The 27,975-nt window shown below is 40.4% G+C and overlaps 3 protein-coding genes across 6 annotated transcripts; 2 read left to right on the plus strand and 1 right to left on the minus strand.

Annotated features, from left to right (window-relative positions):
• The first annotated feature begins 372 nt into the window (after window positions 1–372).
• Window positions 373–16,483, plus strand: septin7b (septin 7b). Of its 3 annotated transcripts, XM_086037092.1 has the most exons (14): window positions 373–391; window positions 1,417–1,519; window positions 3,672–3,778; window positions 4,571–4,671; window positions 4,801–4,935; window positions 9,432–9,549; window positions 9,687–9,779; window positions 10,541–10,637; window positions 11,348–11,399; window positions 11,497–11,625; window positions 12,003–12,023; window positions 13,279–13,414; window positions 14,304–14,446; window positions 15,298–16,483. In XM_086037092.1, exons 2-14 carry the CDS (start codon window positions 1,510–1,512, stop codon window positions 15,335–15,337), a joined length of 1,182 nt encoding a protein of 393 aa, XP_085893218.1. In that variant the 5' UTR covers window positions 373–391; window positions 1,417–1,509; the 3' UTR covers window positions 15,338–16,483. The 3 variants fall into 3 exon arrangements, with proteins under 3 accessions (XP_085893218.1, XP_085893219.1, XP_085893220.1); XM_086037093.1 differs by lacking the exon at window positions 12,003–12,023; XM_086037094.1 differs by lacking the exons at window positions 373–391; window positions 12,003–12,023.
• A 492-nt stretch (window positions 16,484–16,975) lies between these two features.
• Window positions 16,976–27,863, plus strand: ngly2 (N-glycanase 2). 2 transcript variants are annotated; one of them, XM_086037091.1, is made up of 15 exons: window positions 16,976–17,009; window positions 17,129–17,350; window positions 17,803–17,935; window positions 19,443–19,853; window positions 20,303–20,442; window positions 20,920–21,095; window positions 21,704–21,864; window positions 22,323–22,463; window positions 22,893–23,014; window positions 23,611–23,779; window positions 24,331–24,476; window positions 24,583–24,698; window positions 24,755–24,881; window positions 26,663–26,796; window positions 27,294–27,863. In XM_086037091.1, the coding sequence occupies exons 3-15, from the start codon at window positions 17,907–17,909 to the stop codon at window positions 27,417–27,419; spliced, it is 1,998 nt and encodes a 665-aa protein (XP_085893217.1). In that variant the 5' UTR covers window positions 16,976–17,009; window positions 17,129–17,350; window positions 17,803–17,906; the 3' UTR covers window positions 27,420–27,863. The 2 variants fall into 2 exon arrangements, with proteins under 2 accessions (XP_085893217.1, XP_085893216.1); XM_086037090.1 differs by lacking the exons at window positions 16,976–17,009; window positions 17,129–17,350; window positions 17,803–17,935 and having other exon boundaries at window positions 19,229–19,853.
• On the minus strand, window positions 17,551–18,317 carry LOC147143354 (uncharacterized). The gene is made up of 4 exons (XM_086037095.1): window positions 18,237–18,317; window positions 18,082–18,172; window positions 17,977–18,003; window positions 17,551–17,896 (listed from the first exon to the last, which is right to left on the minus strand). Exons 1-4 carry the CDS (start codon window positions 18,315–18,317, stop codon window positions 17,850–17,852), a joined length of 246 nt encoding a protein of 81 aa, XP_085893221.1. The 3' UTR covers window positions 17,551–17,849.
• Window positions 27,864–27,975: the final 112 nt, after the last annotated feature.

Here is a 27,975-nt window from a genome sequence, read left to right on the forward strand (position 1 = left end):
CCTCTTGCAGATGTGTCAGACGTGGTTAGCTTTGGGGGAAATCATGTCTGTGTGTGATAGGAAAAATGCGTGTATTAATGACCATTCCGCCGAGCGCACGCGGGCGGCTGCGGGGCTGGATGAGATGCTCTTCTTCCCGCTTCCGAGCCCGAGGCAAACACAGAAATAAATAGGCTTTTTCTTCATCACATAAAGGGAACGCATGTTGTGAAATACACGGCGTGCGGGTCAAATATCTCGGGCTACCGGAGGATTTAAAGTTGAGAGAAAGTGAGGTATATTTGTCATGTGATGTGACGCTCATTTTGTGTTTTTCTTTTTTTTGTCCCTCTCCTCTATTTGCTTCCTGGTGCTGGAACGTTGCCCCCGCGCTGATCTGCATAAAACAGCTGTAAGTATTCAAGTCATCCTTATGTGGCTCCTGTTTGACAGTGAATTATAATTGCAGAGTAGACTAATATGGACGCCCACAGCACTCAATCTGAATATGTGTGTGTGTGTTGTCAAAAATCAAGCCAGTGAATGTGACCGAAGGCTGAGCAAAATTATCTTGAAGTATTATTTCAAAAAATTAAATGTTTTTTTGCACAAGACTCCATTTTCAGATTTTAAATGTAAATAACTACCATTGAACTGGCTATGTAGGTACATTTGGAAACGTAAAAAGAAAAGGAGCAATTGAATTAAAAAAAAATTGAATAATCAAAATGTAGTACAACAGTAAAAGTGTGTATTTTTCAGAAAATGAGTAGCTACTTCTCTGCCCTCCTCTACATTGTGAAGTAACATCAGAGCGGAAACGTACCGATATTATAACCTTGCTAGTTATCTGCCTCAGTTCATCCCACCCATTGTAGACACGATAACATAAAGCACCTGGTTGCAAATGTTGATTACAAGACAGCATTATAGTAATATATAGACATTATCGTGAATTTGTCCAAGAGTGATTAGGTGGTGCTCTTGTGAATGTGATGTTTTGGAAGTTTTGCATATCCTTTCTCTATCAAGCCGCGGTACCCGAAAAATTCCAAAAGAGGCGACTTTTTGGGCATGATGAAAAGTCGCACCTGAGACGTGAGGGGCAATAGTCTCACTTTGCCTGCATTGACGTCTCAAAAAATTCTTGACGAAAAATGGGGGAGTTTCATCGGTTTTGAAATTGTGACTTTCTAAAATCGTGGTATTCCTTGTAACCAGCCCATGCCTGTACTACATTGAAGGCGCGCAACTCTACATTTGGACTTGTCTGTAAATCCAAGATCCAAGCACATCTGATAGAGCTGGGGTCCGATGTACTTCCCGTGTTTATACAGTAACTTGAAAAAGGCCATTAAGTGCAGATTTTTGTACTGAAATGTTAATTGTCTATTGATTGATACCAGTGATTTAACTTTTTTTGTTGTTGTCTTGCAGCAGCAGAAGAACCTAGAAGGATATGTCGGCTTTGCAAGCCTCCCCAACCAAGTGTACAGGAAGTCGGTCAAGAGGGGCTTTGAGTTCACCCTGATGGTCGTTGGTAAGAGCGCAAGATGCCCGCCTTGTTGTTGTTTCAATTCTCTCATTGTGTCCCCAAAGACGCTTGGCATTTCAATGTCTTCACTGTGGTTTGTTTTGTTGAGACAAGATTGTGTCACTTTGAGCGTGTGTGTGTGTCTGTGTGTAGCCGTGTTTATACACTGAGGACAAGCCCCTTGCTTTGTCAATGCCAAGTGAAAAAAAAAAAAAAGCTGCGGAGGCGGCTCGGAATAATCTGCAACGACATCTTGCAGAAACACTGGTGGAAAAAAAAATGCAGAGATTCTTCTCCGGCTCATCACTTTGGAGGGAAAATGTTTGCTCGGGTCAAAAGCATTTCCTGTGCAGGGAGCGAGTATTCGTAAAGGCTCGTCTCTCAGAATAGATTGTGCTGTTCGCGCAGAACTTTTGCTCAACGTGCAGCTGGACACGGTCCAAGCATGCTACTCAGAGCATCATTGACAAGAAATGAGACCTTCACTTTCTTTTCAGCAAAGTATATATGTGGTTAGTTAGTATGTCCGTCTCACAGTTCTGAGATTCTGGATTTCCACGCACTTCTACCTAAAAGGCTGAAATGATTCATCGAAACGAATAAAATGTGGAAGTGGAATGAATGAAGTGTGGAAGTGGACCACAATACGTATGTCTCTCATTCACATTGTTGTTTTATGATGCAACATTTGTATCTGTTTAATCGAGTGATCTGGAGGGACATTGATAGAATGATTGATTCTAAAAATATTCAATAGCGACGGCCCTAGTGTACTTCCATGTTTATTGCTAAATTGATATGCTCTTTTTTATTTTGGCAGGAAATCTGTTTGATAATTGGAATTTTTCCAGACTTTAATTGGTTTTACAAGCGGTTGTCTTCACCAAATCCTCAAATTTGCTTGACATTTTTTTCCACAATGTCTGATTTCAAATATATATAATTTCAACTGCCATAACAGCACTCCGAGGAAAGGCCCAAACCTTTAATGTGGCCCACGATGAAAATGAGTTTGAAAACCCAAGCAAGCATGGAGAGAACATGCAAACTCCACACAGGAAGGACAGCGTCAAGAGTCGAACCCAGAACTTGAAACCATGAGGCAGACATGCTAACCATTAGACCAACGTGCTGCTACAAAAAGTCAATTTGCCATGATTTAGATATCCCGTTGTCTTTGGATGTAATTTTCTCATTTTGGGCTCGATTGCAGAATGTGAGCCGACATGGAAAATGTTTGAGGCTCATTTTTAGTGAACAGCTTGTTTTCTTTGTGTTCCCACTTTCTCACTCACATACACACGCACGCACGCACACACACACACACACACACACAGCATTTGTCTTGGCTGGAACTCGCATGGAGCCCACATGGGCCCGCAATGCAACTCAGGACGTCACCAAGGGAGGAGGTGTGAGTGAAGAAGGGACCGGTGCCAGCGTCCGTCGCGGCTTCCTATGCTTGTGCTGTAGCCTTTTATCTATTTATTCCCCCCCCCCAAAAAAACAACCAATTGGACCCGTTTTCTGTCGAGAGTTTGACAGGCATACTAGGATCAATGTTCACGTGAGCTCATGAGCCTTTGGACCGTGTCCACGCTGGAGCACCACAGCTTGACAAGGCTCCAAAGTAGCACAATGAGATGCTCTGTTGGTTATCCAACAGCCATTAACATGCACAGATGCTTGTGTACTGCTTTGTTGCATTTTTTTTTTTTTTTTGTATTCACTGTGGAAACGCTTAAGGTCCAACATGGTCCACTGTGGGATGCCGGTCCCATAAGAAATTCATTGATGCCTTGACTTACCGGGACTAGTATCCCGCCCTTCAATCTTCGCTTGTATCAAAACTTGAGAGATGTCATACATGTGATCTTGACATCTCTGATCCATTCATGAAAGGAGACTTCAAAGCTCTCTTTCATCAGTAATCGCTTCAAACAACAAAGTGTGTACATATGAATGGAGACGATTTGATCGGTTATGATTGTATCATTGTTTTTGACTTGCAACGAAAGAAATAAAGGAAAAAAAAATTACCATAATACTGAAAAATGATTTGGAAAAAAATCTGCGGGTGCCAAATTGCGAGTATGCTGGTGCCGGCATTTCCGCTCTTTGAATTTTCAATGATTTACCTGTACCGCTCTTCCTCCAGGTGAGTCAGGGTTGGGCAAATCCACGCTGATCAACTCCCTCTTCCTCACCGATCTGTACTCGTCAGAGTATCCCGGACCTTCGCATCGAATCAAGAAAACTGTCCAGGTACATTCTACTCGAGACATAAACTAGATTGCTTATTGCACACAGGACAAACTGTATGTGGACCAAATGCCATGGAGGATTACTCGTGTTTATTTTATAGCGTTGAAAGAATGTGGTGGCCAAATATTTTTCACTTAATAAACCAGTTTCCTTTGGCATAGAAGGTAAGTGTATTTCTGCCCAGTGCTGCTCGCGTTCAGTGTTAGCTGCTCATAACCTTGACGTGTCGATAATTACACAAACGCGCACCTTTGTCTGTGACGACACCAACGTTTGGATGTTCTACCAGTTCTTCAGCATAGTTATAATGTCAAAGCGTGATGGTGACCTGTTCCAGCATGTCACCAGCCTCGTACGTGTGCGCGTGTGTGGCGACAGCCGGCCGCGGTAAATGATTTTACAGAGTGACCTTCAAAGTCCACTGCAAATGCCTATTGAGATCAATTATCCTGTTCTAGATTCCAAAACGGTTTATTAATCAAACAATGTTAACATGCTAACAGCAGAGGTTAACCATTCTAACATCAATGCAATAAAAAGTCATCAGATTTTCTTTGCTTCCAAGCAATCGGGCATAAAAAAGCCAATGGGAAGAAAACAAGAAATGGGCAATTTACCAAAATAAAGCCAGCAAGCATCTCCAGGCATGTTCTCTTTCCTCTGTTGTGCTAAATTGAGTTTTTAAAAATCTGTTAGTATTTTTTTTTTTTTTTTTTTTTTTTTTACATTGTGTGACTGATTTTGCACCCCCAAAGTGCTGAGAGTAACCTTTACCCCTCCGCCCCATGTCAGGTGGAGCAGTCCAAGGTGCTCATCAAGGAAGGCGGCGTGCAGCTGCTGCTCACAATCGTCGACACCCCGGGCTTCGGAGATGCCGTAGACAATAGCAACTGGTAAGAATTGACGCCACTTCTGCTTGACACTCTTGACGATGGCTTCATCCATAACATCTCCCCACACTCCATGATTCACCCTGGCGGAGGTCGGTTTCTTGATGCCGCTGTATGCGTTTGTGTGCGCAGCTGGCAGCCAATCATCGACCACATCGACAGCAAGTTCGAGGATTACCTCAACTCGGAATCGCGGGTAAACAGGCGGCAGATGCCCGACAGCAGAATTCATTGCTGTCTCTACTTCATCGCGCCCTCGGGGCACGGGTGAGTGGCACCAAGTCACGATGCTTGCGCGAGAAGCTACATCACCGGGCACATTTTAAGAATATTCAAATCGAAGGCCTTTTCTCCACCAAAAAAAAACCCTCTTTTCCAGCCCTGCCTGAAAATTGTATCGCACCATTGGTTATCAGATACAAAGAGGAAGTGAAACACTTAGCAAAATAAAACCCTTGAGGTTATGTGTAATAGTCATTTCGTTGCCTTCTGCTGTGCTGAATTGACTGCTTTGGGTTCAGCGTCCTTTTTTCCACATTAGTCCTTTTTTTCCACATTAGTCCTATAAAACCCCCAGGACTGGGAAACGATCAGGAAATAGAGAACTTAATCAAATAAAATCACTACAGATACTTTGTGATGACTTCCACATAAAAGGTCCACAAAAATATTCCCAGCACTGTCTCGGAGTCTTAGAAAACCAATTGGAATTGGGAAACAAACAAAAACAAAACCAACTCTGCTTACTGTGCTTAGTAACTTCAGGTGCACTGTTTTTGGTTGAGCGGCTAGCCAGTCGTGGATTATCTTCCTCAAAGGCCTTTTGTCCACAAAAATCTTCTGGCTTCAACCGAAAGTCGTGTCGCTTCGTTGGGATTTTTGCTGAGCTGCTAGCATAGCAAACCCGCATGGCATAGCGCTCTACATCTTCCCTTACGTCGTCACAGAATATCCACATCAAAGCCATTTTTGTCTGCCAGAAAGCAAAGACATAATTTAGCAATGCTTGTTTTATTGAAGTTGTGCGCATTTCATTAAGATGCAAAAGAGGGCCATTTCGAAACAGCCCTGCGAGTATGAGCTTCACATGATCAAAACTAAGCATAATTTATTCACAAGATGTCTGCTGATCCCGAGTCTTTAGTTTTGATGCCTTGATTATCCTTAAAAATGACACTTGATTCATAATTGAAATGGCCTTCAAAAAGTTTCTCTTCTGCCATCTGAGTGTGCTAGTTGAACGTGCAGCATGCTTTCGTTCGACGGCCCCCTTCAGGCTGTCGCCGTAAATGAGAATGTGAAACTGAGTCAGCTGTCTTGTTTAAAAAAAAAACAAAAAAAACAACACATCTCACCATGGAGGAAGCACAAACAAAATGACCAGCAGCTGATTAAGATCTTCAAATATTTTTTTGACACTAACTGAATGCCTGGAACTGAATCTAATCTATATGCATGTTAGTTTGCCGGCAGTGCGGCGCTAATAAAGAGGCCTATGTCCTCTTTTACGAGACGCCGTGTTTGTGCAAGCGGTGTCCTCGGGCTGCACTCTCGCCTTCAAGCACATGTCGAGACTCATGAGGTTACGCTACACTTTTTTGTTCTCAATTTTTTTTTTTTTGACTGAAAATTTGGCTGTTAATCATCCCCAAATTCTTTCCATATAGCACAGCTACCGCGCACGTGTTTTTAATAAAAAAAGGCTCGACGTGAAGCCGCAGATAAAAAGGCGAACTCGATACTTGGTGGCTTTGCGTTTCTGCTGAATGTACTGCGGAAAGAAGTACATAAAAGTCCATCGGACTGAATAATTAATACTTTATAGCGGGAACACTTTATGAATTGAAATGATAAGCATGCCGCTCATGTGCATATTTGTGGTTTGGCTTCATTCAATTGAAATGTGTTGCAACTTGCACAAAAGTTGTGCTTTCTCAAAGGCGGCTATCCTGGAGATATGGATGCCAGATGATGAGCAAACATTTAAGTCACACAGCATTTGAACTCATTCCATCCCAATGACGTATTTATATCAATCAATCAATCAATCACATTTTATTTATATAGCACTTTTCATACATAAAAATGCAACTCAAAGTGCTTTAAAACATTCAAAGCAAAACATAGAATTATCTTCAATCAAAAGAAAAGATAAATTATTTAAAAGTTGTTGAAAGCCAAACTAAAAAGGTGTGTCTTGAGCTTCCTCTTAAAAATATCAACAGTCTCTGCAGACCTGACATCCTCTGGCAGGCTATTCCAAAGGTGAGGACCAAAATGGCTGAATGCAGCCTCGCCATGCATTTTGGTCCTCACCCTTGGAATAAATAAAAGGCCGGCGCCAGAGGACCTCAGGATCCGCGAGGGCTGGTATGATAAAAGCAAATCAGATAAATAAGATGGCCCAAGACCATTAACACATTTATAAACTAATAAAAGTACTTTAAAATCGATCCTGAAACACACAGGGAGCCAATGCAGCAATTTCAAAACTGGCGTAATGTGCTCCCGCCCTCTGGTTCTCGTCAGCACCCGAGCGGCTGAATTCTGCAGTAGTTGCAGTGGTGAAATGCTCTTTTTCGGGAGGCCAGAGAGCAGGGCATTACAGTAATCTAAACGACAGGAAATAAAGGCATGCATCAGCACTTCCGTGTTAGCCTGAGAGAGAAACGGGCGGACTCTGGCGATATTCTTAAGGTGATAAAAACCAATCTTGGTTACATTTTTAATATGAGGAATAAAACTGAGCTCAGAGTCAAAAATGACGCCAAGGTTCTTCACACAGTGTGAGGGATTAAAAATGTGTAGTTTTGGTAAAAGCTTCTCTCTCTGACCTTCGGGACCGATAACTAAGACCTCAGTCTTGTCCTCATTGAGCTGTAGGAAATTATCTGCCATCCATGACTTGATATCTAAAATGCAATTTAAAAGGGTATCAATGGGTCCTGTGTCATCAGGAGACACGGCAATATACAGCTGCTATATGTCATTTCACAATGGGTCTGAAAAAGTCTGGTGCTGAATGGGTTAAAAGAGGACCTCAAGATATATATATATATATATATATATATATATATATATATATATATATATATATATATATATATATATATATATATATATATATATATATTTCCATTTTCATCAATCTCATGGTGCTGCCATTTTGCTTAACACCGCCCTCTGCTGTCGACTGAAATTGATGTCAAAGTGCTTGGTGTTTCTTGAGCTAAGAGCATACTTTTATATCAATTGCGAGGCAGTTTAACTCGTTTGGTACCACGTACGAAGTCTTTGTGCTTTTTTTTGGGGGGGGGCGTTTACCCTGTGTGCCAATTAAAAGCTAAACAAAAGTAAAATGATATCCAAACATTCTGTGCGAGCCTGCCATAAATGTCGCTGCTTATTTATTCAGCTCGCAGATGGGCCAAGAATAACTCTGTTGCTTTTCTCATGACTGCAAGGTCACTCCGACATGCCGAACATCCCTCTGCTGTCACAGATGCTTTCTTACTTTGTGTGCGTTACTTCCAAGAATCCCAAAAGGACTTTAACATGAACCATATTTATTGTAAACTGGTACGGTAGGGCGAGAGGCTGCTTGTTTGCCATCTTTCATGGGTTCATTAAGGAAAAAAAAAAAAAAAAATTACTGAAGATTGTTTCTAGAGAAGACCATTCCATACTGCTTATGCTTTCGGATGCCTTTGATCTTACCTAATGTTGTGGCGATTGAGTGTCAAACAGTACCGCAGAATATGAACACAATCTGTTGCATCATGTTGGTTGACTTGCAACTTTGTACTAATTTCCCCCAAAATTTTGTTCCAGGCTAAAACTGGCAACCTCATACAATGTACATAATTGTGTTGTACAACTCTGGGGGGGAAAAAACACACAAAACAAAAACAAACACTGGAAGTTTTTTGGTATTGTGGTAATTTTTCTGAATAAACAAAATGATCTAAATGGCAATATTTGTATTTGGAATTTGGGAGTTATGTTAGTAGTTTATAAAATTAAACCTATTTTTTATTTTTATTTTTTAAATTTTTTTTAATAAACTTAAAGGGGAAGTCAACCCAAACATATTTTTTTCAAGAATATGTTCTATTAAAGCCCTCGAGTTGAAACAAGGCATTCTGATAAATATTGTGTTTGTGGAATAAGTGTTAATCCACCCGTTTTTAGCCATCTCTGAGGGCGGCCATGTTGTCTTCTGTCGACTGAAAATGACATCACAACTGCTCACAACGACCACTCACCTGTTTTCTGAATCTGAGCCGTGATTGGTCGTTGTGAGCCGTTGTGATGTCATTTTCAGTTGACAGAAGACAAAATGGCCGCCCCCAGAGATGGCTAAAAACGAGTGCATTTTGCTGCTTACCTTACATTCCGCATTACGCAAAATTAATCAGAATGCCGTGTTTCAACTAGTGGGCCTGCTGGGAACATATTCTTGAAAAAAATATGTTTGGGTTGACTACCCTTTAAGTATATTTTTCGAAAAAATTGCAAAATAAGAAAAACTTATGAGTTTGCATGTTTTACAGAGCTGTACTTGAAATGACCAGTTAATGTATCATGTAGTTTACCCCTGGATGGTTTGAACTTTTCAATTCTTTCAAACCGCGCACGTTTTGGGCCATTTGACCTCATTTTATTTGTGATCCCATCAAATAACATGACAGTAAATATGCCGGTCTTTTATGTTTCGTATCGGTATGGCTAATGTGCAGTTGTTTGTGTTTACTTGGCCACAGCTTGAAGCCACTGGACATCGAGTTCATGAAGCGTCTGCACGAGAAAGTCAACGTCATCCCGCTGATTGCCAAAGCAGACACACTTACGCCAGAGGAATGCCAGCAGTTCAAGAAGCAGGTCAACAATTTCCATTGCCAGAGCCCCCCACACCCACTCCAACCCGGGGCAAAAAAAAAAAAAAAAGTCCCTCGGGCACCCTTGTGTTTCCTCTTCCAGTCGTGGACATCCTAAAATGGCCTCTCTCTTGCCTGCAGATCATGCGGGAGATTCAGGAGCACAAGATCAAGATCTATGAGTTCCCCGAGACGGATGACGAAGAGGAGAACCGTCTAGTGAAGAAGATCAAGGTGGAACTCCCGCTCAGGCTATTGGGCTTTAAGGGTGACATTTTAGGATGAACTCATAATAAACTACAATGTTTAGAGGTGAACTTTATTTGGCTTTTGAGCCATGAATTCAACTAAAAACAACTGCACCATGTTGTGCACATTTTGCTATCAGTGAGACCAAGTCAACTTTTATGCGAGGCCCTGGTATGAGTTGTCCCTCTCACGCTCTGTCCGAACATGAGCGCCTCGGTTCAGATCAGCGGTTACCTGCTGCAATTACAACGTGCAGTTGGCAAGCTAGGCTACCTCGTTGTTGGCCGAGAGTAGCATCCATTTTTCCAGGTCATAGTGCTGGTATTTGATTGACAGTTGAGTGGTGCATGCTTTCATCACATTCACCACACCTACATCATTTGAGAGCAGAGAGAATGGCTTGATTTTTCACAATTTTGAGCCCTTATTTTATGTGCTTAGCGATTCTTTGGATCATTCAAATTTGGTAGAGTTGCTAACATTTTTCTCAAATTTAGAAGACATTTTTTTTACTTCACGTGGACTTTAAAAGTGTCAGAGTTATCTGCAGGTTGCAAAAAACTGAAAAAAAAGAAACTGATGTCACAGAAAGGCACGGAAACAGAAGTTCCCCTAAAAAGATTGAAGTATTTTAAGTTCCATCTTAAAGTGTCACCCCAGAGCTCAATATCTCCCAATGTTTTGTGAGTAAATGTGTTTCTCTGATTGACTTCACTCATACTTAGAGATGTAAATGTTGTTTCCAGGACAAGCTGCCGTTGGCCGTGGTGGGCAGCAACACCATCATTGAGGTGAACAGCAAGCGCGTCAGGGGACGACAGTACCCATGGGGGGTTGCAGAAGGTTTGGACACATTTTTTTTCTTTTTAAGACATTCAACACACATGCACGTAGCACTGTCGTCACACTGAACGTCGATAAAGAGTGACAGATGGGGGAAAGGAAGGATGACTGAGCATCTACGCTCATTTCTTTGTGTATTGTGCCAGGATGGGTTGGTGGTATTTTTAGCGCCACCTAAGAAAACACTACCAAAAAAGCCAAAGAATAAGCCAAACCGAAAACTTGTTTGCTCTGCAGCCCTTAGTTAAAAGTTATAAGTCAAGAGGGTATTCGAAACATAATGTAGGCAAATGTTTAGAAGGTTTTCTTTTCTTTTCTTTTTTTTTAAACCCATGTTGACCGGGGCTAGGGTGACGTTGCCGCTAGATTGGCCGACTTTTCCAAACCCTCAAGTATGCATATTTAAAAAAAAGAAAAAAGAAACTCGCAATGTATCTCACCACTACTTTTGGAGTTAGTGGAGACGTCTGGAGACTCTTGACCAAAAAAAAAAAAAACAGCATAGCTGCCAATCACGGGTGTCGTTACCTGATGTGGAGGCGGCGTTATGTAAATTAGTCAAATTGTGATGTCATAATTCAGCAGAATTGACAAGGCCTTGCTCACAGACGCATCATATATTCAATAATTGGTCGATACTTTTATCTGAAAATCTAGTTGGTCATTTTCATGCTTGAGATCACTTTGACTGACTTTGTTTTCCCTCCTAGTGGAGAACAGTGACCACTGCGACTTCACCATCCTCAGGGACATGCTCATCAGGTACTCTTCCATTACATTAAGATGGCGTACATTTCAGACACCTGTGCCTATCCACTCCGCGAAACAGATGAAAACGAAACGTTTGTCGCCCGCGCAGGACTCACATGCAGGACTTGAAGGACGTGACAAACAACGTCCACTACGAGAACTACCGCAGCAGGAAGCTGGCTGCCGTCACTTACAACGGCGTGGAGAACAACAGGGCCAAGGGACAACTGTCCACCAAGTAAGACGCACACACATCTTGTACAGCGTACACGTCTGATTAACAGTTATGGATACTGCGCTCTGGGGTGCAATGTCAGCATAAACTCTTGATGTACGAAAACATTACAGGCGAACAAATTAAGTTCACCCGTGGAGGTGTTAGTGTCTTTTTAGCTTCATCCTGAAATTTCACCCCAAAGCTCAATAGCCATAACTTTTGGAGAGTAGTGGGTTCATGTGTCGAATGTAAGGTTTGTAGTTTTAGCCCGCAGCGCTAACACGCTAAGCTAAAATCACAACTCTGCTAACACGCGGCTCACAATGTGCGACACCTTTTAGTGCATGAGCTCATCATTGCATGCTGTGTGTTTGTTCTGTGCCATCTTTTTTTTTTAGACTTGACGCAGTCGAAGGAATGTAAGTGGTCATTTAATTTTTGTTCTTCCACTTTTTTCCGCACCTTATCTTTCATTCCTCTGTTGTTTCCTTTCGGCTTCACCGCCTCTTCCCCGCGCCCTCCCTCCGAGCAGCTGGTGGCTCCCGTTTCCAGGCTAACCGCCAAAGAATCACACAGACTGTCAAATGGACAATTTAGCACCCGTTACAATGTCTGTAATCACTCTTCTGTCTTTTCTGTGGACTCTCATGGAGAGAAATTTGCAATCTAAGCAGGGTACACACATTTGAGATTTTTTTTTTTTCCAGAGTCTGGTGTACTTGGTAGACGTTGTAAGCTTTTGCCTACGGTTTATACGGAGCTGGGCATTTTACTAAAGATTTTCGGTCCGTTTATCGCAACAATGTTGATTGTCATTGTACCTGTCTCAGTGTAGAAAGAAAAGAAAAGAAAATGGCTTCAAGCACATCTGTCCACAGAGCTGCCGGCACCGTTTTTTGCTGGATAAAAATAACGGTGCATCCATGATGATCACTCACCTATCTTCACTGCTTGTCCCACAAAACGAGAACCACTGGAGGAATGCTAGGCTAACGTGCTCCACGGCTGGTTATAGATTGCGGCTAAACACTGTCCTTCCACGGCTCCTTCAAGTCATTAATCCTAACCTTGATGGCGGCAAATAAGATCAACCTTTAAAAAGTATCAATCATTAAATGAGGATGAGGAATAGCTGCATGCGGCCATGTAGCTTGCTAACTGCTAAGCTAATGTGGAATGGAGAGCAGCGAAACACCAGAATAAGCGCTTAGGTCGTGCAGTGCGCTTTTTAACAGTAGTCTGAGCTGTTGGAGCGGAGAGAGTAACCAACTATGAACAGCAAATTCGCCTGTAAATTGTCTAAAGAGAATATAATAGAACAGCTTACACATTACACACAACAGCGGAAATAAATCGGTACCACATACGGGGAGTCCCTTAACACACTTTAAACCTCACTATCATCTGTGACATCAAATGATCCGGGCTTCAGTTGTTTTGGAAGAAACTGGAATTTGGCCCTACGTGGACCGGATTATGTGTGATTTGTGTGTATCCTGCTTAGAAAGGGCATGCGATCCAGTCAGCATGTTTCCAGGTCCAGCTGCCGATTCTTTTCTGTTCCACTGCTCTCTTCCTCTCGTCCGTGCGCATGAACACGAGAAAGAACCCTTTCGAAAAGCCCCATCATTCATGGTGATAACCGTGTGTGCGTGCGCGCGCGCGCTCGTCTAGGAGTCCCCTGGCCCAGATGGAGGAGGAGCGGCGGGAGCACGTGACCAAGATGAAGAAGATGGAGATGGAGATGGAGCAGGTGTTTGAGATGAAAGTCAAGGAAAAAGTGCAAAAGCTCAAGGACTCTGAAGCAGAGGTGATATTCAGACACACATACACACACAAACATTTACTGTAATGCAGTTGTTCTCAAAGTAGGGTCTATGAGCCATAGTTTTTGTCTGCAAAATAATTTGGAGTGATTTCAGTTGTTTATCGCCAAAATATGTCATAGACCCACCTACCATGAGTGAAAGTGAAAATCTGCGACAGAGATTATGATAAAAACTTTATTATATATGGGTTTTAGCCATTCCACACACTTTAAACAAAATTAAATTGACCGTATTTCTACACACAAATATTCTCAAGCATAAAATGTATAAAACAATACTGTATAGTATTGAAGTGCTGTGTCGTATGAATACCTAATTAAGTAGATGTAGATGTTGAATTTGGACATGAATAATGGTCAAGCTCTCATACTTTTTGAATATATTAACTGCAAGAAGACAACGTACATGCGCAATACGTAGGCTTGCTGACAGGGTGGACATTTTTGCCTGCTACTTTTGTCATTTAATGAACACATGCTGGACCTTCACGTCGCAACGTAATTAAGTTATTAGCAAGCTTCATATGTACTGTTTAACAAATATGTTTTGGAGTCCTAAAAGGTTTTTCTATCAATTGATATTTCACATAGTGCAGTAATTCTCATAGTGCCATGAGAGATTCTGATGAGAACACCAAAGGTACCCTATATTGATCTTGACCCACTTACATATGAAGACTACCAGTAAAAGAAACTAAAGCCAATTACTGTGTGATCTGAAAAAAATGTGTGGCTTAGAAGCACAAACCTCAGTTCTGAAAATGTGGATCAGTCACTGCTTTTGCATAATGTGTAAGTGGCCACTGTCCACTGACTCCATGATTGCCTTGCACCGGGCTTCTCACTTGTGCTTTTGTTTTATAACGCGTAGCTTCAGCGGCGCCACGAGCAGATGAAGAAGAACCTGGAGGCGCAGCACAAGGAGCTGGAGGAGAAGCGGCGCGTGTTTGAGGAGGAGCGAGCCAACTGGGAGGCCCAGCAGCGCCTGGAGCAGCAGAAACTGGAGGCCTCCAGGTTAGACACAGCAGGATGTCATCACACACAAGAGCGACCACTCTCAAGACGCACACTTCACGCACATAGTTCTCCAAATAAGACACAAAGATGGCTCCATCATTTTTATTGCCACTCCCGGTCGAAGTTTACTGTTAAAAACAAAATGTAACATACAACTAAGCGAACCACATGTGTATTTAAAACTACCGTCTAACTTGGCTTTATAGATCTGCTAGCTTAATGCTAAACCATAAATGGAAAGCCATAAACTGGCTAGCGAATATCATCGGTGTCACAGTGCTATATAACCCTTTACGCAGCAAATATTTGAACACAAACAGTGGAGCAACACATTTAGATGGCTAATATAACAATACTCACAGGTATATATTCTTCAGGTCTTGCGAAGGTATAGGGGAATATTCCTTTGTAAGGAGCTGAGAATGGTCACCATGTACAGTCTGTTATACTGCCCCCATGTGGCCAAGGCATGCACACCAAAAGGAGCCGCACAATGGCCCCCCCCCAAAAATGTGGCGAAAACTGTTTTGATTACTTTATATTTAATTAAAGAATTATTATTTTATAATGTACATTATAGAGTGCTGTTTTACATATTAAATAAAAAAAACACATTTAATTTGGAGAGGCAGCTAGAACGGATTTATGGCAATGTATAAATAGACAAAAAAAATAGCAACGGACTCAAATTAATTGATAAAATCAATCACCCAGCCGTAGAACAAGCTATCAAAAAAATGTCCGCTTAGAAAATTGATCTTGCAAGTACCCGAAAATGACTTGATTCAGCCTTTGTCTTGTGTGTACAACGTTTAGCAATGATGTCGACCGTGTCGTTTCTTTTCCAGAACTTTGGAGAAGAACAAAAAGAAAGGCAAGATCTTTTAAAGAGACAGTCGTCAAGGACCAGCCGGCGTCCACTTAGTTCTCTTTGCCAATGTTTGCCGCTCAGGGCACCATCAGTGTGTGGCACTGACGCCCCCCCCTCCTCCACCCAAACCTCCCAACACCTTATTCCCGCCTTCCTCTTTCCCTTGTTCCTGCACCCTGTTGTTGCAGTTTGTGTGTGTGAGAAATCCATTGAGAAACATCCCTTACACACACTCACACACAATCTCGGGACTCATCATCATTGAAGAATGTGTTTACCTTAACAACCGTAAAACATCAAAGTAGAAAAAGGCCAAACCGTTGTTATTATTTTAATTATTATTATTATTATTGTTATTGGTGTTGTTCTTACTGTTGTAATACTGGCCCGGCCCCTTCCTGCTGCGCTCCTTTTTCCTACCAGGCAAGGTTGCTTTTTAATTTACGTGGTGTTTTTTTTTTTTTTTTTTTCTTCGACGGTTGTACAATCACTTTTGTTTACAGGACACAAGAATATACGTTACAATGAGGCGGACACTCTTCCATGTCTTGATGCAGCGGGAAGATTAATCTTTTTTTGTTCTTAAAAAGTACCCACTGAAGCTGTTTAACCTTTCCCAGTCCCCCCCCAAAAAAACAAAAAAACAAAAACAAAACACCTCTGGCCTTTTTATAGACTCAACTCCTGGCTTAAGCTTCCTATTTCCGCAATGTAAAGATTTTTTTTTTTATTATTATTATTATCCACCCTTCCGTGTTTAGCCATCTACCGCAAACATTGGACCACCATTTATATAATGTTAAAAGTATTATATTTCTCTTTAGTTTTATTTTTATATATAAATATATACCACGCCAGCTGAAGGAGGGCCTGCTTTTGTACGTGTAGAAGAAAAACAAATAAGAACTCCTCAAAGACGTGAGAGCAGGCGTCCACTGTTTATAAAGTTTTATAAATCAACAGACGCCACAAAATACGAGATCAAGAAAATAATAAAACACAAAAATATTCAGTCGCGCTGTGTTCAACTGCCAGTGGGAAATGAAGAGACAACGCCATGTTTTTTTTCTTTTTTGCTTTTGGCTATGTACTCCATCTCTTGTATTTTTAATGTTATTTTTCATTTGTATTGTACAAAGTCACTTAATAAACCTGTGATCATATGGTCGACTCAGGTGGCTTCATTGTGGAAGGTCACATGCTGGAGGGTTAGGGGCACACCTCCAAAAAATACAAATAACAGTATAGGAGATTTGTTTTTTTAAATAAACAAAAAATAAATCAAAATGGCAGTTTTTTTTTTTTACGATGGTCACATTTTTTGACTAGTGTAATTTAAAATGGCAGTTTTTTTTTTTACGATGGTCACATTTTTTGACTAGTGTAATTTAACAAGTTTAGTTGCATTTTCCTACATCTGATTTACCCCAACAAACTATCTTTACTAGTATTTTTTTTTTTAAATATTGTAAAATTTATAAGAGAAAATTGAGTTTTTTTCCAGATAAGTCAGAATATTAGCTTAGGAGTTGCATTTTTTTTTTTTTTAAGTTTTAAAGGGAAGTATGCAGGTTTATTAATCATATTACTAACATCACGTCCAAACTCAGATGAGCCGTGAGCAACTGCGATGTCATTTTCAGTCGACAGCAAGTGACAAAATGGTCGTCACCTGAGATGGATAAAAAGGTGTTTTTTTTCTGCTAAATTCATATTCCATAAACGCAATATTAATCAGAAGACGGTGTTTAAGGCCGTATTGTAAAGGAAATTTGAGTAGGCATTTTTTTCTTTTTTTTTTTTTAAAGAAGCCACCGTGCCCGAGGAAGGATAACCAGTCACCGGTACACCCGTGCAGCGTCCTGCTGACCAGTTTGCTTGGGCTTTACTGGAATTACTTTGGAATACCAACCTGGATAATGTAAAAAACAGTTTAACAACTGGGAGCAGAGTGATGTGACCCCTCACTGAGGACTCAGAAGCGACGGGGAATTAGCAACATTTGATCTACAGGCATGTTTATCAGTGATGTGCGTTTACTTTCAAACCTTGCTTGAGGTTTTAAAACCGCAAACTCCCCTTTTACCAGAATGTGTTGTGTATTTTAAGAAGAAAAAGAGTCATTTTATGAGATCAGTTATATTTATTAGAGCTAAAAGTCATAATCTTAGCAACCTAAGTTGTATTTTTTTTTTTAAATATGACAACGGTGTAATTATTTTGGGGAAATGAAAAATGCATGATAAGCATTTTTTTAATCAAACGATAAATGAATAATCGTTCATTTTTAGTCTGGACCTAATGCTCAAAAGTACTGTAATTTCACGTGATTGTTGCAGGTCTTCAGATCGCCACTACAGGTCGCTACTCAGTACAGTAACTAAAAAAAACACATACTTTAGCGTCTACGTACGGTATAGACTGTACAGTATATTCTAAAATAATGTAGGCTAAAAGTGACTTTATTTTTTGCTTCCTGCAGGTGTTGAATCATCTGTCGGCAGGCAGGTTGAATGCACTTGGGCGCATTCAGCTCCTTTTCCCCATCAGACCGACAAAGGTTTGAAACCTGTGTACTGCAAATTGATGGCAAAAGGAATATTCACAAGCAACAGGTAACTTTTTTTTTTTACACACTAATCAGGTCTTTACTTACGTTTACGTGCTGCCAGACTTCTTGCGGCTTGAGAGAAATGTATATCAAAAATCATGCTTCCAAATCAGTGCATTTTAAAATATATTGATTGAATTTCAGGCTTACCAGCATTTTTCTTGTAAAATCGCTGAGGTGGTGGTTTTCTGGCCATCCTTGTCAGGATATCTTCAATTAAATCAGACCTTTCACATTTCGTCTAATAAAAATAAACAAAATAAGCAAATTTAATTTTGTAATTTTAAAGGTGAAAAAAATTGTACCTGACTTGTGTGTTTGTCTCCATCCAAACAGAAGACGTTAGTCATCAGTAGAAACAAAATGACAAGTTTGATCATCTCCATTGCAATCCACTTTATTCTGCAGTTTAGAGGGCTCTTGCTGCCTTATATAGATGCCAACAGATAGTTACCACAGCTATGTTGATGCTGAATATGATGAGGATAAGGATAAAGATGCATCGTGGGAGGGTGTTTACCCCACGCATAATTACACACACATCTAACAATTTTCTCGGCACCTTGCTTCATTAAATCAGCAATTTTCACATTCCTCAAGAGACGTTGATGAATCGTGACAGCAGCTCTAGTCACTCACATCAAATTTAACCCCCATACCCTATGCTAAACTGTACGTGGATGGTAGGCTATAAGCCCTATACCTAATGCAGTGGTTAAAAAAAAACGATTGTAGTGGCCAATTGAGGCAAGGCAGATATGTAGAGTACTGTAAAATAAATAAATGAATAAACATTATTTTGTTAATTGTTTCATATTTTATTCCCATAATTAATTCAAAACGAATATAGAATGAATATAGCCTATTAAAATACATATTTAGTGTAATTTGTACAACCCCCTTTCTCTTTATTGGTATTGGTGGCGTTACTGTGCATCTGTAGAGTACAGTGTACTTGTAAAGAAAATATGATCTTGATCTTGTGGCCACTTTTGACGTCAATCTCAGTCGACAGTAGGGGACGGGTCTTAATTCTTATTCCACAAAGTAACACTGTACTGTATAGACTAGTGGGGGCACATAGAAACGTATCGCAAAAGATGATACTTTAGGTGAAATGTACAGGAAACAGGTTGTTGAATGTTCAACTATCAGTAATACAGGCTGTTTTTCTAAAACATGTTATGTTTGAGTGTAACGTGTTAAAAAAGGATTGTGATTCTCAACAATGTTGCATCAAAATACAATATTTAATTGAAAAGGAGTGTGTTTACATAGTTTTGGACCCACTGCGGCCGCCGTCTTCTCTATTCTGACTCGGCTTTAACAACAAACGATTAGCAGCCAACACATTTGATAGCAAATCCATCAAGAGTTTCAAAAATAAACTACAAAAAATGACACAAATGCGCTAAATTCGTCGTTGGAGCTTGATTGACTTAACAATCGCTCTGGGTGGGAAGAATGTTGCGTTCAGCGTCTCCTGTGCTTTACTTTCTTCTTGTCGCTAGCGTGCACGTGACGTTCGCAGCAAAAGCGATACCGAGGCGCCGGCTCAAGTTGACCGACGATGAGGCGAGCCGAGTGGGCTTGGATCCCCGCGACAACTTGGTGGAGCAGAGACGCTCGGGAGATTTGGAGCCGGGACAACCGGCTGCCGCGTTCATGGTGCCGACTCTGAGTGGGGAGTTTGTGTACCTGCCGGGAGAAGCTGGTTCGGCGGGGGTCTCGGTGGTCATCCACGCGTTTACCAACAAGTCGGCCTTCCTCGAGTGTTTGTGGAGCTCCCCGACGTCCTTGGCCAGCCTCGTCGAGGAGCTGCCGGCCAGCGCTCAGGTGCTCTTCCTCTCCTTGGACGACTCCGCGGCCACGGACGCGCTCTGGATGCGGGAAAGGCTGCACGACGCCGCCAACAAGCACGGGTGCCTCACGCATTATTCTGCTACACAAACAATAAACTAATGTTTAAAGAATTAAAAAAAAAAAGTCGAACAAATGATTCTGAGTTTGCTGAACCGAGGGCTTCCACTGTAAGGGGCGGGGTGGCCATCGGGAATTTGGTAAACTAAATACTGTATATTTTCCCGAATGGCCGTCGGATTCCTGGCCGGTCCTGGCCACCACGGCAGTCATCAAAGTTCAACGATGGACACTATTATGGTGGCCACAGCGGGTAAAAAAACATCACTGCGATGTACTCCTAATAGACGCTTTGCAGTAACACATTAATTAAATTAAAATTGTAATTTACAGGTATATAGTGATTAAAAACAGAGTTCCAGACAGATGACTCATTTTTAATTTTTACATATTCAAAACCTGAACAATAATTGTTTATTTGTGTGTTTGCATACATGCATGTGTTTATCAGTCAAAGGGAGGTTTTGTCCAGACTTCACGTGTCACCAGTGCCAGTGTTTGCTGTTGGAAACTGGATCGCCAGCGTCTTGTACTCCTGGGCCTGCACGGGGCACAACTGTGGCCTGACCCAGGCTGTGTTCACTTCACAGGGTGAGTGACTCCCCCAAAAATCTAACAAAAATTTTAATAAATTATTCTCTCCCTTTGCTGTATTAAAGAAAATGATAATGCCATTAAAAAAATATTTTATTTTATTTTTTTCTCCTGGTATTTCCTTATCCTGATACCAAACATTTTTATCCCATCGATAATGTAAATATTTGATGCTGTATAATGAGGAAATGTATGCCTCCTCTTGGAAAAATGCCCATTTTTAAAAAACACTTGAAAGAACGAAAGGTCTTTTTCTTTCTTCACAATTATCTGTCGTTGTTTTCATTGAAATTTTATGTATCAAAACTACTAGTGGTATCGTACTACAGTACTTGATATCAGAAAGCCTTCAAAAGTGAATACTCATACTGGTGTCGGTCTGACAAAAAGTGACAAAAATCCATCGTGAAAACCCATGAAAATCGATTGCACATAACTTGACCTGCAAACTTATCGTTCTCTCCATTCCCACAGGATGGGATGTGCCTATTATCGTCAAGCGACTGGACGCAAGATACGACTGGCTGACAGGTAGCTGGGCTAAGACCAAGTCTGAACTGAAGGACGCGGGGGACGGCTGTGAGCCGTGGCCGTCTCTGGAGGGCTCCGTAGCCTGGCTGTCCGAGGGGAACTGCTCCTTCTTCACCAAGGTCACATTAAAATCATACAGTCGGTCAATATGTTTGATTGTGAATTAAACGATATAACACAAGAGGAAGTAATATTGCAATCTTAAATGACTGTATGAGAAGTTGGAGTTCAACAGATTTATTTATTTTATTTTTTTTAAACAATCTCATGAAACAGGCCTGGATAAAAATAATGTTACCGCTACAAAATAATTTGAGCATAGGGACATGTTCAAGTTGTGTCCTATAATTAGCATCACGTCTTCAAACTACGAATCAGTAAGTCACAGTAAGTGACACGGTGTGTACCACACTAAACACGGACTAGAGGAAGTGTATTTATTATTTACTTTTGTCAGACTCAAATTATTTCTGTGACCACTGTGTTTTTTTTCTTTGATTAACAGAGGGGTGGCAACGATTTTGTCCGTGTCTGTATTATTATACAAGTCCTCTATAATTATTTATTTACTAGAATATCAATATAATATAAACCCAATTTGTGAACATTTGAAGGGGGGAAAATGGAAAAATAAATGAGAACAGAGTGTTGTGTAGTAGCAATGTTGGATGCTCTCCAGTCTCCAGTGTGCCTGTGACAGGAAGTTTGTGCCGTTATCCCTCCACAGGTTCAAAACATGGCCAAGTCGAATGCGTCTGGGGTGCTGGTCTACGTCCTCGCAGGAAACCCCATCCAGGACATGAACTGTGTGGACGCCGAGTGTCTCACGCCACTCGGCCTGCCCGCAGCCATGGTGCACATCCAGCCGGCCGTCACCCGCGCGCTCAGGTCTCATCGCCGCACAAAAACCTTAATCCACCATCACCATGGAGATGACATTTTAATGCCGTGATTAAAACCTTTGATAGCATCGACGGCGGATACGCATGAAGGTCATTCGGGTTAATGCTGATGCCAATCATTACTAACGCACTTGAACCCAAAAGTCACCGTAACTATAATCATATTATTATATATTATCATATTATAGTTTTTCTAGAATTAAATTGTATTCTTCTAGAAACAGTTCTAATTTTACACAGACAAAATAATCCAGATGAAATTTTGTATTTATTTACGTATTTATATTTATCCATCCATCCATTATCCGAACCGCTTATCCTCACGAGGGTCGCGGGGGGCGTGCTGGGACCTATCTTTGTACTTATTATTTAAACAATATATAAGTCAAATGTTCCACTTTGGATGATCCAATATGTCAATCTTTTTTTTTTCTTTTTTGACAGGTCAGGTCTTGTGGTGAGCGTGTCTTTCCAGACCACACCGTCTCCCAACTTCTTCATCGGCATCGACCAGCAGGGGGCGCTGGCCGAGCTGGGCTGGTTTCTCTACCCCTCCTTCAGCTTTGTCAACTGGCAGGCGCAGTGGTGAGTGAGTGCACTAGATGAGCCTGATAGCAATCTGAAATGACTCAATCCTGCCGTGTGTTGTGTGGAATTGTTGCCACATCTTGAACAAAGAGAGGTGCGACCGCTAGAGGGTGCCATTAACTCAGGCTTGCTGCTTAGGTGGGCTGCAGTAGATGGTGAAACAATGAAAACAAGACCGCGAACTTGACAAAATGTTCATTCACAAAAAAAATTAAACAATAGTTCAAGAACAGGCTGTTATGAGATGCTAAAGTTTTGGTGACACAGCATGTGGCTCAAGTTACTTTTTGCCCCCCGCACCCGCCCCATTGACCCCCCCCACCGCCCAAGAAAAATCAACAAAAAAGACAATAAAAAAAAAAAAATCCATTTTATTACAGTTAGAACGATATTCGAGCATACATAAATACATAATTTTGTCTTCAGGTTTGACTTCTCCACAGCTCTGCAGCTAAAACTTGAATCCCCTGCAACTGTGGTGTCCGTCTTTGACAAAGTAATAATGCAAGGAGACAAAGGGGCCATGGCCGACATCAGCATGCCTTCAGGTAGCGCAATTTTGCCTTTTAAATTGTTTACATTTACAGTAGTGCCTTGACATTTATGATTTGTAAGTTTTTCCAGGCACAATCTGTTGTTGGATGATTTTTTTTTTTTGCTTGTGTCTGCAAACTGGGAATAATAATTCAACTCACTTCACATTAAGCAGCAGTTTGTTAGATCAAAAAGAGAAAATCAGCCAACAACTTCCTCAGTGTTAAATGTTAAATGTTGGAGTTTCCTGTCAAACTAAACATAAAACCAAGAGAATTACACCTTGAGCAGGGCTTAAGACTGCGACCAAAAGGGACACATATACAGTATGATCTGTTATACATGTGTTAGTATGAATTTAGTTTCGTGCTTCTTCCAACACAGGTGCGTGGTTAATAATAGTCACCCTCTTTTGGGAGCCACGTTCACAGATTCACTTTGAGATATTTATTGAATGAAATAGACAAAAAACAAAACGAAAACACTCACAAGGAGCTGCTGTAGGCCACAACTCACGAAGTACCAACTTCTTCACGGACCGAATTTAACTCGTAAGTCTAGGTTAGCACTGTACGGTCACGATCCGGCTCCACCGCTTGTGTTTGAGCAGACTTGTCGACGTTTGACACGCTGATGTTGGACGCGTCGTTGTCGTGCCCTGGCAGCAGAGACGCGACGTGTCCTCAGTGGGATCACACGGTTCAACTTTTCGTCTGCTGCGATCACCTCGGACCGTACTGTCAAGTCGAGCTGGGACGCTGGATCACCGCTTTCCGAAGGTGAGGTTTAATTTGGTCTAAAAAAAAATACAACTTTTTATCTCTTAAAATAGAGCTTTTGATCCCGAAAAATACTTTTTAATTTCGTAAAAATACTGACTTTTTGGTTGTTTAAAATTTCAGTAATTAGAACTTTTTATCTCAAATAAAACAAAATCATCTTGAAAGTACTAGTACTTGAAAGGAATCATTTTTGTGTCAAAATACAACCTTTACTTGTAAAATGCAAGTTATTATCTCAACATTTTATCTCGCAAAATATACAAGTTTATCTCGAAAAAATAAAACTTTATCTTGGAAAATATAATTTTTGTATCAAAAAAAGATTCATGTTGTTGTTTCAAAATGCAACTTTTGATCTCATAAAATACAGCAGAGAATTGGATGAAAAAAAGACAGTGACGTATCCGCTCTCACGGCTTTAAAGGTAGAATGACGCAACAGCGCTCCCGGCTCTAGTGGTAGGAACGCAGTTATGCGCTCCCGTCCTTAATGAGTTAAGTTAGCCTCAATCCCACCCCTCTTGTTCCTATCATGTCCGTAATGAGCAGAAGAATCGGTCGCTGGCAGACCGACGTGTCTTCGCTTCTTCCGGTGCTGGACTCCGGCGTTTGTCGCTTCACCATGAAAACGGCTCCGTGGGCCATGCCCTGGATGGTTTCCCTAAACCTGAGGTTCAGTGTCGCCAACCTGACGGGTAGGAAGCTGCGCTAGGTGAAGCAGCATGTGGTTCAAGACAATTTGAGGTAGTGAACGACAAGGAACACTCATTCTTGGTGTTCAGTATCCAATTGATCCGCCAGGAGAAAAGCTCCGCCCCTTCCGAGTGATGTCACTGTACGATGGCGGGACCTTCGACAAAACGTACAACCGGCGCTACACGCCGATCAAGTTCCCCGTGCCCGCCTCCGCCAAAAAGGTAAGATGCGCTATCTACAAGATGGCGGACTGTTCTGACGGCGTGCATCCCCGCAGGTGGAGCTCTACGCCGTCATCACGGGACACGGCAGCGACGACAACGGATGCGCAGAGTTCTGCGTCACCTCACACCACTTCCTGGTCAACGGTGTTCACAACAACACACGATCCTTCGACTCTGCGGGTGAGTTGCATTGTTGTTGGACACTCAAGTCGTTTGACTCGGTGCTAATTGACAGGATAAAAGAAAACAACTCTGAAATATAATGAAATATTACATTTGGCTAGGGGAATATGTCGGAATATTGGGAGAAAATGGTCTGAGCGTGATGAGGAAAAAAATCCCTAAATGTATTAAAAAAAATGTACAGTATATATTTACCGGAATGAAATTGTAATGTACAAGCATATACTGGTACAATATATTTGTAATATTAACAGAAGTCAGAAGGTGTCATTTTATGACAATGTTCTCATATTTTTCATAGTAAATATGTAGAATAATGTTTTGAGATCAAATCTAAACTAAAGGAAAAAGTAAAGTATAAAGTCGAAATTTACCAAGAGAACTTGGCATTTTATGAGGAAAAAAAATAGATTTTATGAGAATGAAGTCATAATATTGTGAGAAAAGTTTGCATTTTTAGGATTGCACAGTGGCAATTTAATTGGAAAAGTTGTTATTTAGCAAGTTGTCATTTAACAGGCATTTTTTTTATTTTTTATAAAATTGTAATTTTACAAGTTGTCATTTAACAGGCATTTTTTAAAGTAAAATTGTAATTTTACAAATTCCTATTCATTCGTCATTTTACAGCAAAATTGAGATTTTACATGAAAAGAAGTCATTACTATATGTAATGAGAATAAAGGCATATTTTAATTATTTTAATTGCAATGTAAAGAAAGTTAACTTCAAAAGTCGTGAATGGGGAAACATGAGAAAAAAAAATCCATCTATCTATCATCATTCAGATGAAAATAATGTAGAATTTTAAATTCTGATTTATGAAAAAAAATTTGGTTTTGCAAAAAAATATGGCATTTTAATGTTTTTTTCTCATGACTTTCCCAACAAAAGGTTACGATTTTACATAAAAAGTCTTTATGTAATAAGAATGAAGTCATATTTGAATTATTACCCTATTTTCTGGACTATAAGCCGCTACTTTTTTCCTAGGTTTTGAATCATGCGGCTTATAATAAAGGTGCGGCTATTCTGTGGATTTTTCTTCCACCGCCAGGGGCGCTCTAACCGGAATTACAATACAAAACAACATAATTGCCATTACCAGGATGTGACTGCAGGTGGAGGAGTTCAACAGATGAGGGCGCTATACACTAGGTTATGAATTAGGTGGTATGCGGAAGTACAGCAATAAAAGGTGGACAAACTGGAGTGGCAGCGGGCAGTGAAATACACATAAAGTACTGTTTGTTTTCTCTTGGTTCTGTTCCGTTTTAATCAGCAAAGTTGCTGCCGTGTTAAAAGCCACTGTTAGGAAGGAATCTGTTCAGGTACATGCATGTACATTTACAGTTAAAAATCGTTATGTAAATGCAGTAAATATCAAATTTTTCAACATAGATAGCTGTGGCTTATTCATTTTTTTTTGTCATTATTTTTTTAAAAATAGAGTGGGTGCGGCTTATGTAAAGATGTGGTTTATAGTCCGGAAAATTCTGTATAATGTGAAGTAAGTAGGAATTTTACGGCTAAAAAAGTGACAGGAAAAATTATATACCTGTGAGGATAAAGTCATATTAGCCTGAGAGTAGATTTGAAATATTGAGGAACAATTCTGAAATGTTTGAGCAGTTGTAAATCCCAAATTTTGAGAGAACAAAGTCTGCATTTTTCAAGGGGAAAAAAAAATGTCGGAAAATAAAGCGGTAATGAATTTCCCAGAGAGCTCCTAACTTGATGACAATAACTTAATTGGCGCTCTTTGTGTGTTCGCGCAGGCTCTGCGTTGGGCTGCACCGAGCGCGTGAGGGAGGGCGCCGTGCCCAACGAGCACGGCACGTGGCTGTACGGCCGCGGGGGCTGGTGTGATGGACTGCAGGTGGACCCCTGGAGGCTCGACGTCACGGCACAGGTACAAGTTACTACAAGTAGTACTTTGGACCCCCACATACTCACTCGTCGGCATTCGCATATTTGCAAATTTTTTTTTCTCAGTTTCTTTACCCAATTATAATGTTGTTGTTTTTTTTGCATTATATTAAAAAAATAAAATCATGTCAGAAGCAACTAATTAAAAAAAAAAATTCATAATTACCGGTAACTAATAGTTAGGGTTTGAATTTAAAATGTTATGTCATATGTATTATTTTTAAAACAGTATCTTGACTTTTTTTTTATTTTAAAAATTAAATAATTCATTTCTGTCCAACTCATTTGCTTAAATTGTACGTAATTTCTTAAAAATGGCTTTCCCACCCATGGCAACTAAATCTCCCGTGTTTATATTCAAGAAAATACTTATTTGATCTTCTGCCCATAATGACTTGATGTATATATTTTACGGTATAGTTTTTTTTTTTTTTTAAATGTGTGTGCGTGTGTGTGTGTGTGTGTGTGTGGTGTTTGCAGTTGGATGTTAGTGGTCAGACGTCCAACACGGTTCAGTATTGCGGTCTGTTCAATGGGAAGGATCCGGACCCAACTCAGCAGCCAGGTTACATCATCATGTCGTCTTTCCTCGTCTTCTACAAATGAATGCCAAAACGTCATCCTTCAAAATTTAACAATTCATTCATCTCCTGTCCTTAGTGGCTTTAATATATAGCTATAGTAATATTTTATTGAAAAAAAAAAAAATCTAAAAAAAATAATTGAGTTCCTCTTCATAGTGACATTAAGTAACTGAACTATTTAATGAGTTAAAAAAAAATCTGTCCGTCGTGAATTTATTTGATTATTTTGAATGTGTTTTAGAACAAATTATGTCGTGATTAAAATGTGGTTGATCACGATTAATTACTTTCAAACCCTCTAATTAATTAGATTAATATCTAATAATCTCCTGTCCATGGTGGATTGAATTTTTAATCAAAATGTAAAAGAATTAATTGAATTTTAATTTTATCATTTTAAATAATCTCCTGTCCATCACAACTTTAATTTAGTTTAAATGTTTTCATTAAAAATGGCATTACAGTATTCAAATTCTTGCATTAATTAATTGCAGTCTTGTCCTTACCATTTTTATTTTTGGAAAATATATCGAACGAGCCGATCAGATAATGGATGGATGTTTTGTTGTGTTAATTTA

The sequence above is a fragment of the Filicampus tigris genome, chromosome 8, assembly GCF_054856515.1.
Source record: "Filicampus tigris isolate MCC_2025a chromosome 8, RoL_Ftig_1.0, whole genome shotgun sequence".
In the NCBI taxonomy this organism is placed as follows: Eukaryota; Metazoa; Chordata; class Actinopteri; order Syngnathiformes; family Syngnathidae; genus Filicampus; species Filicampus tigris.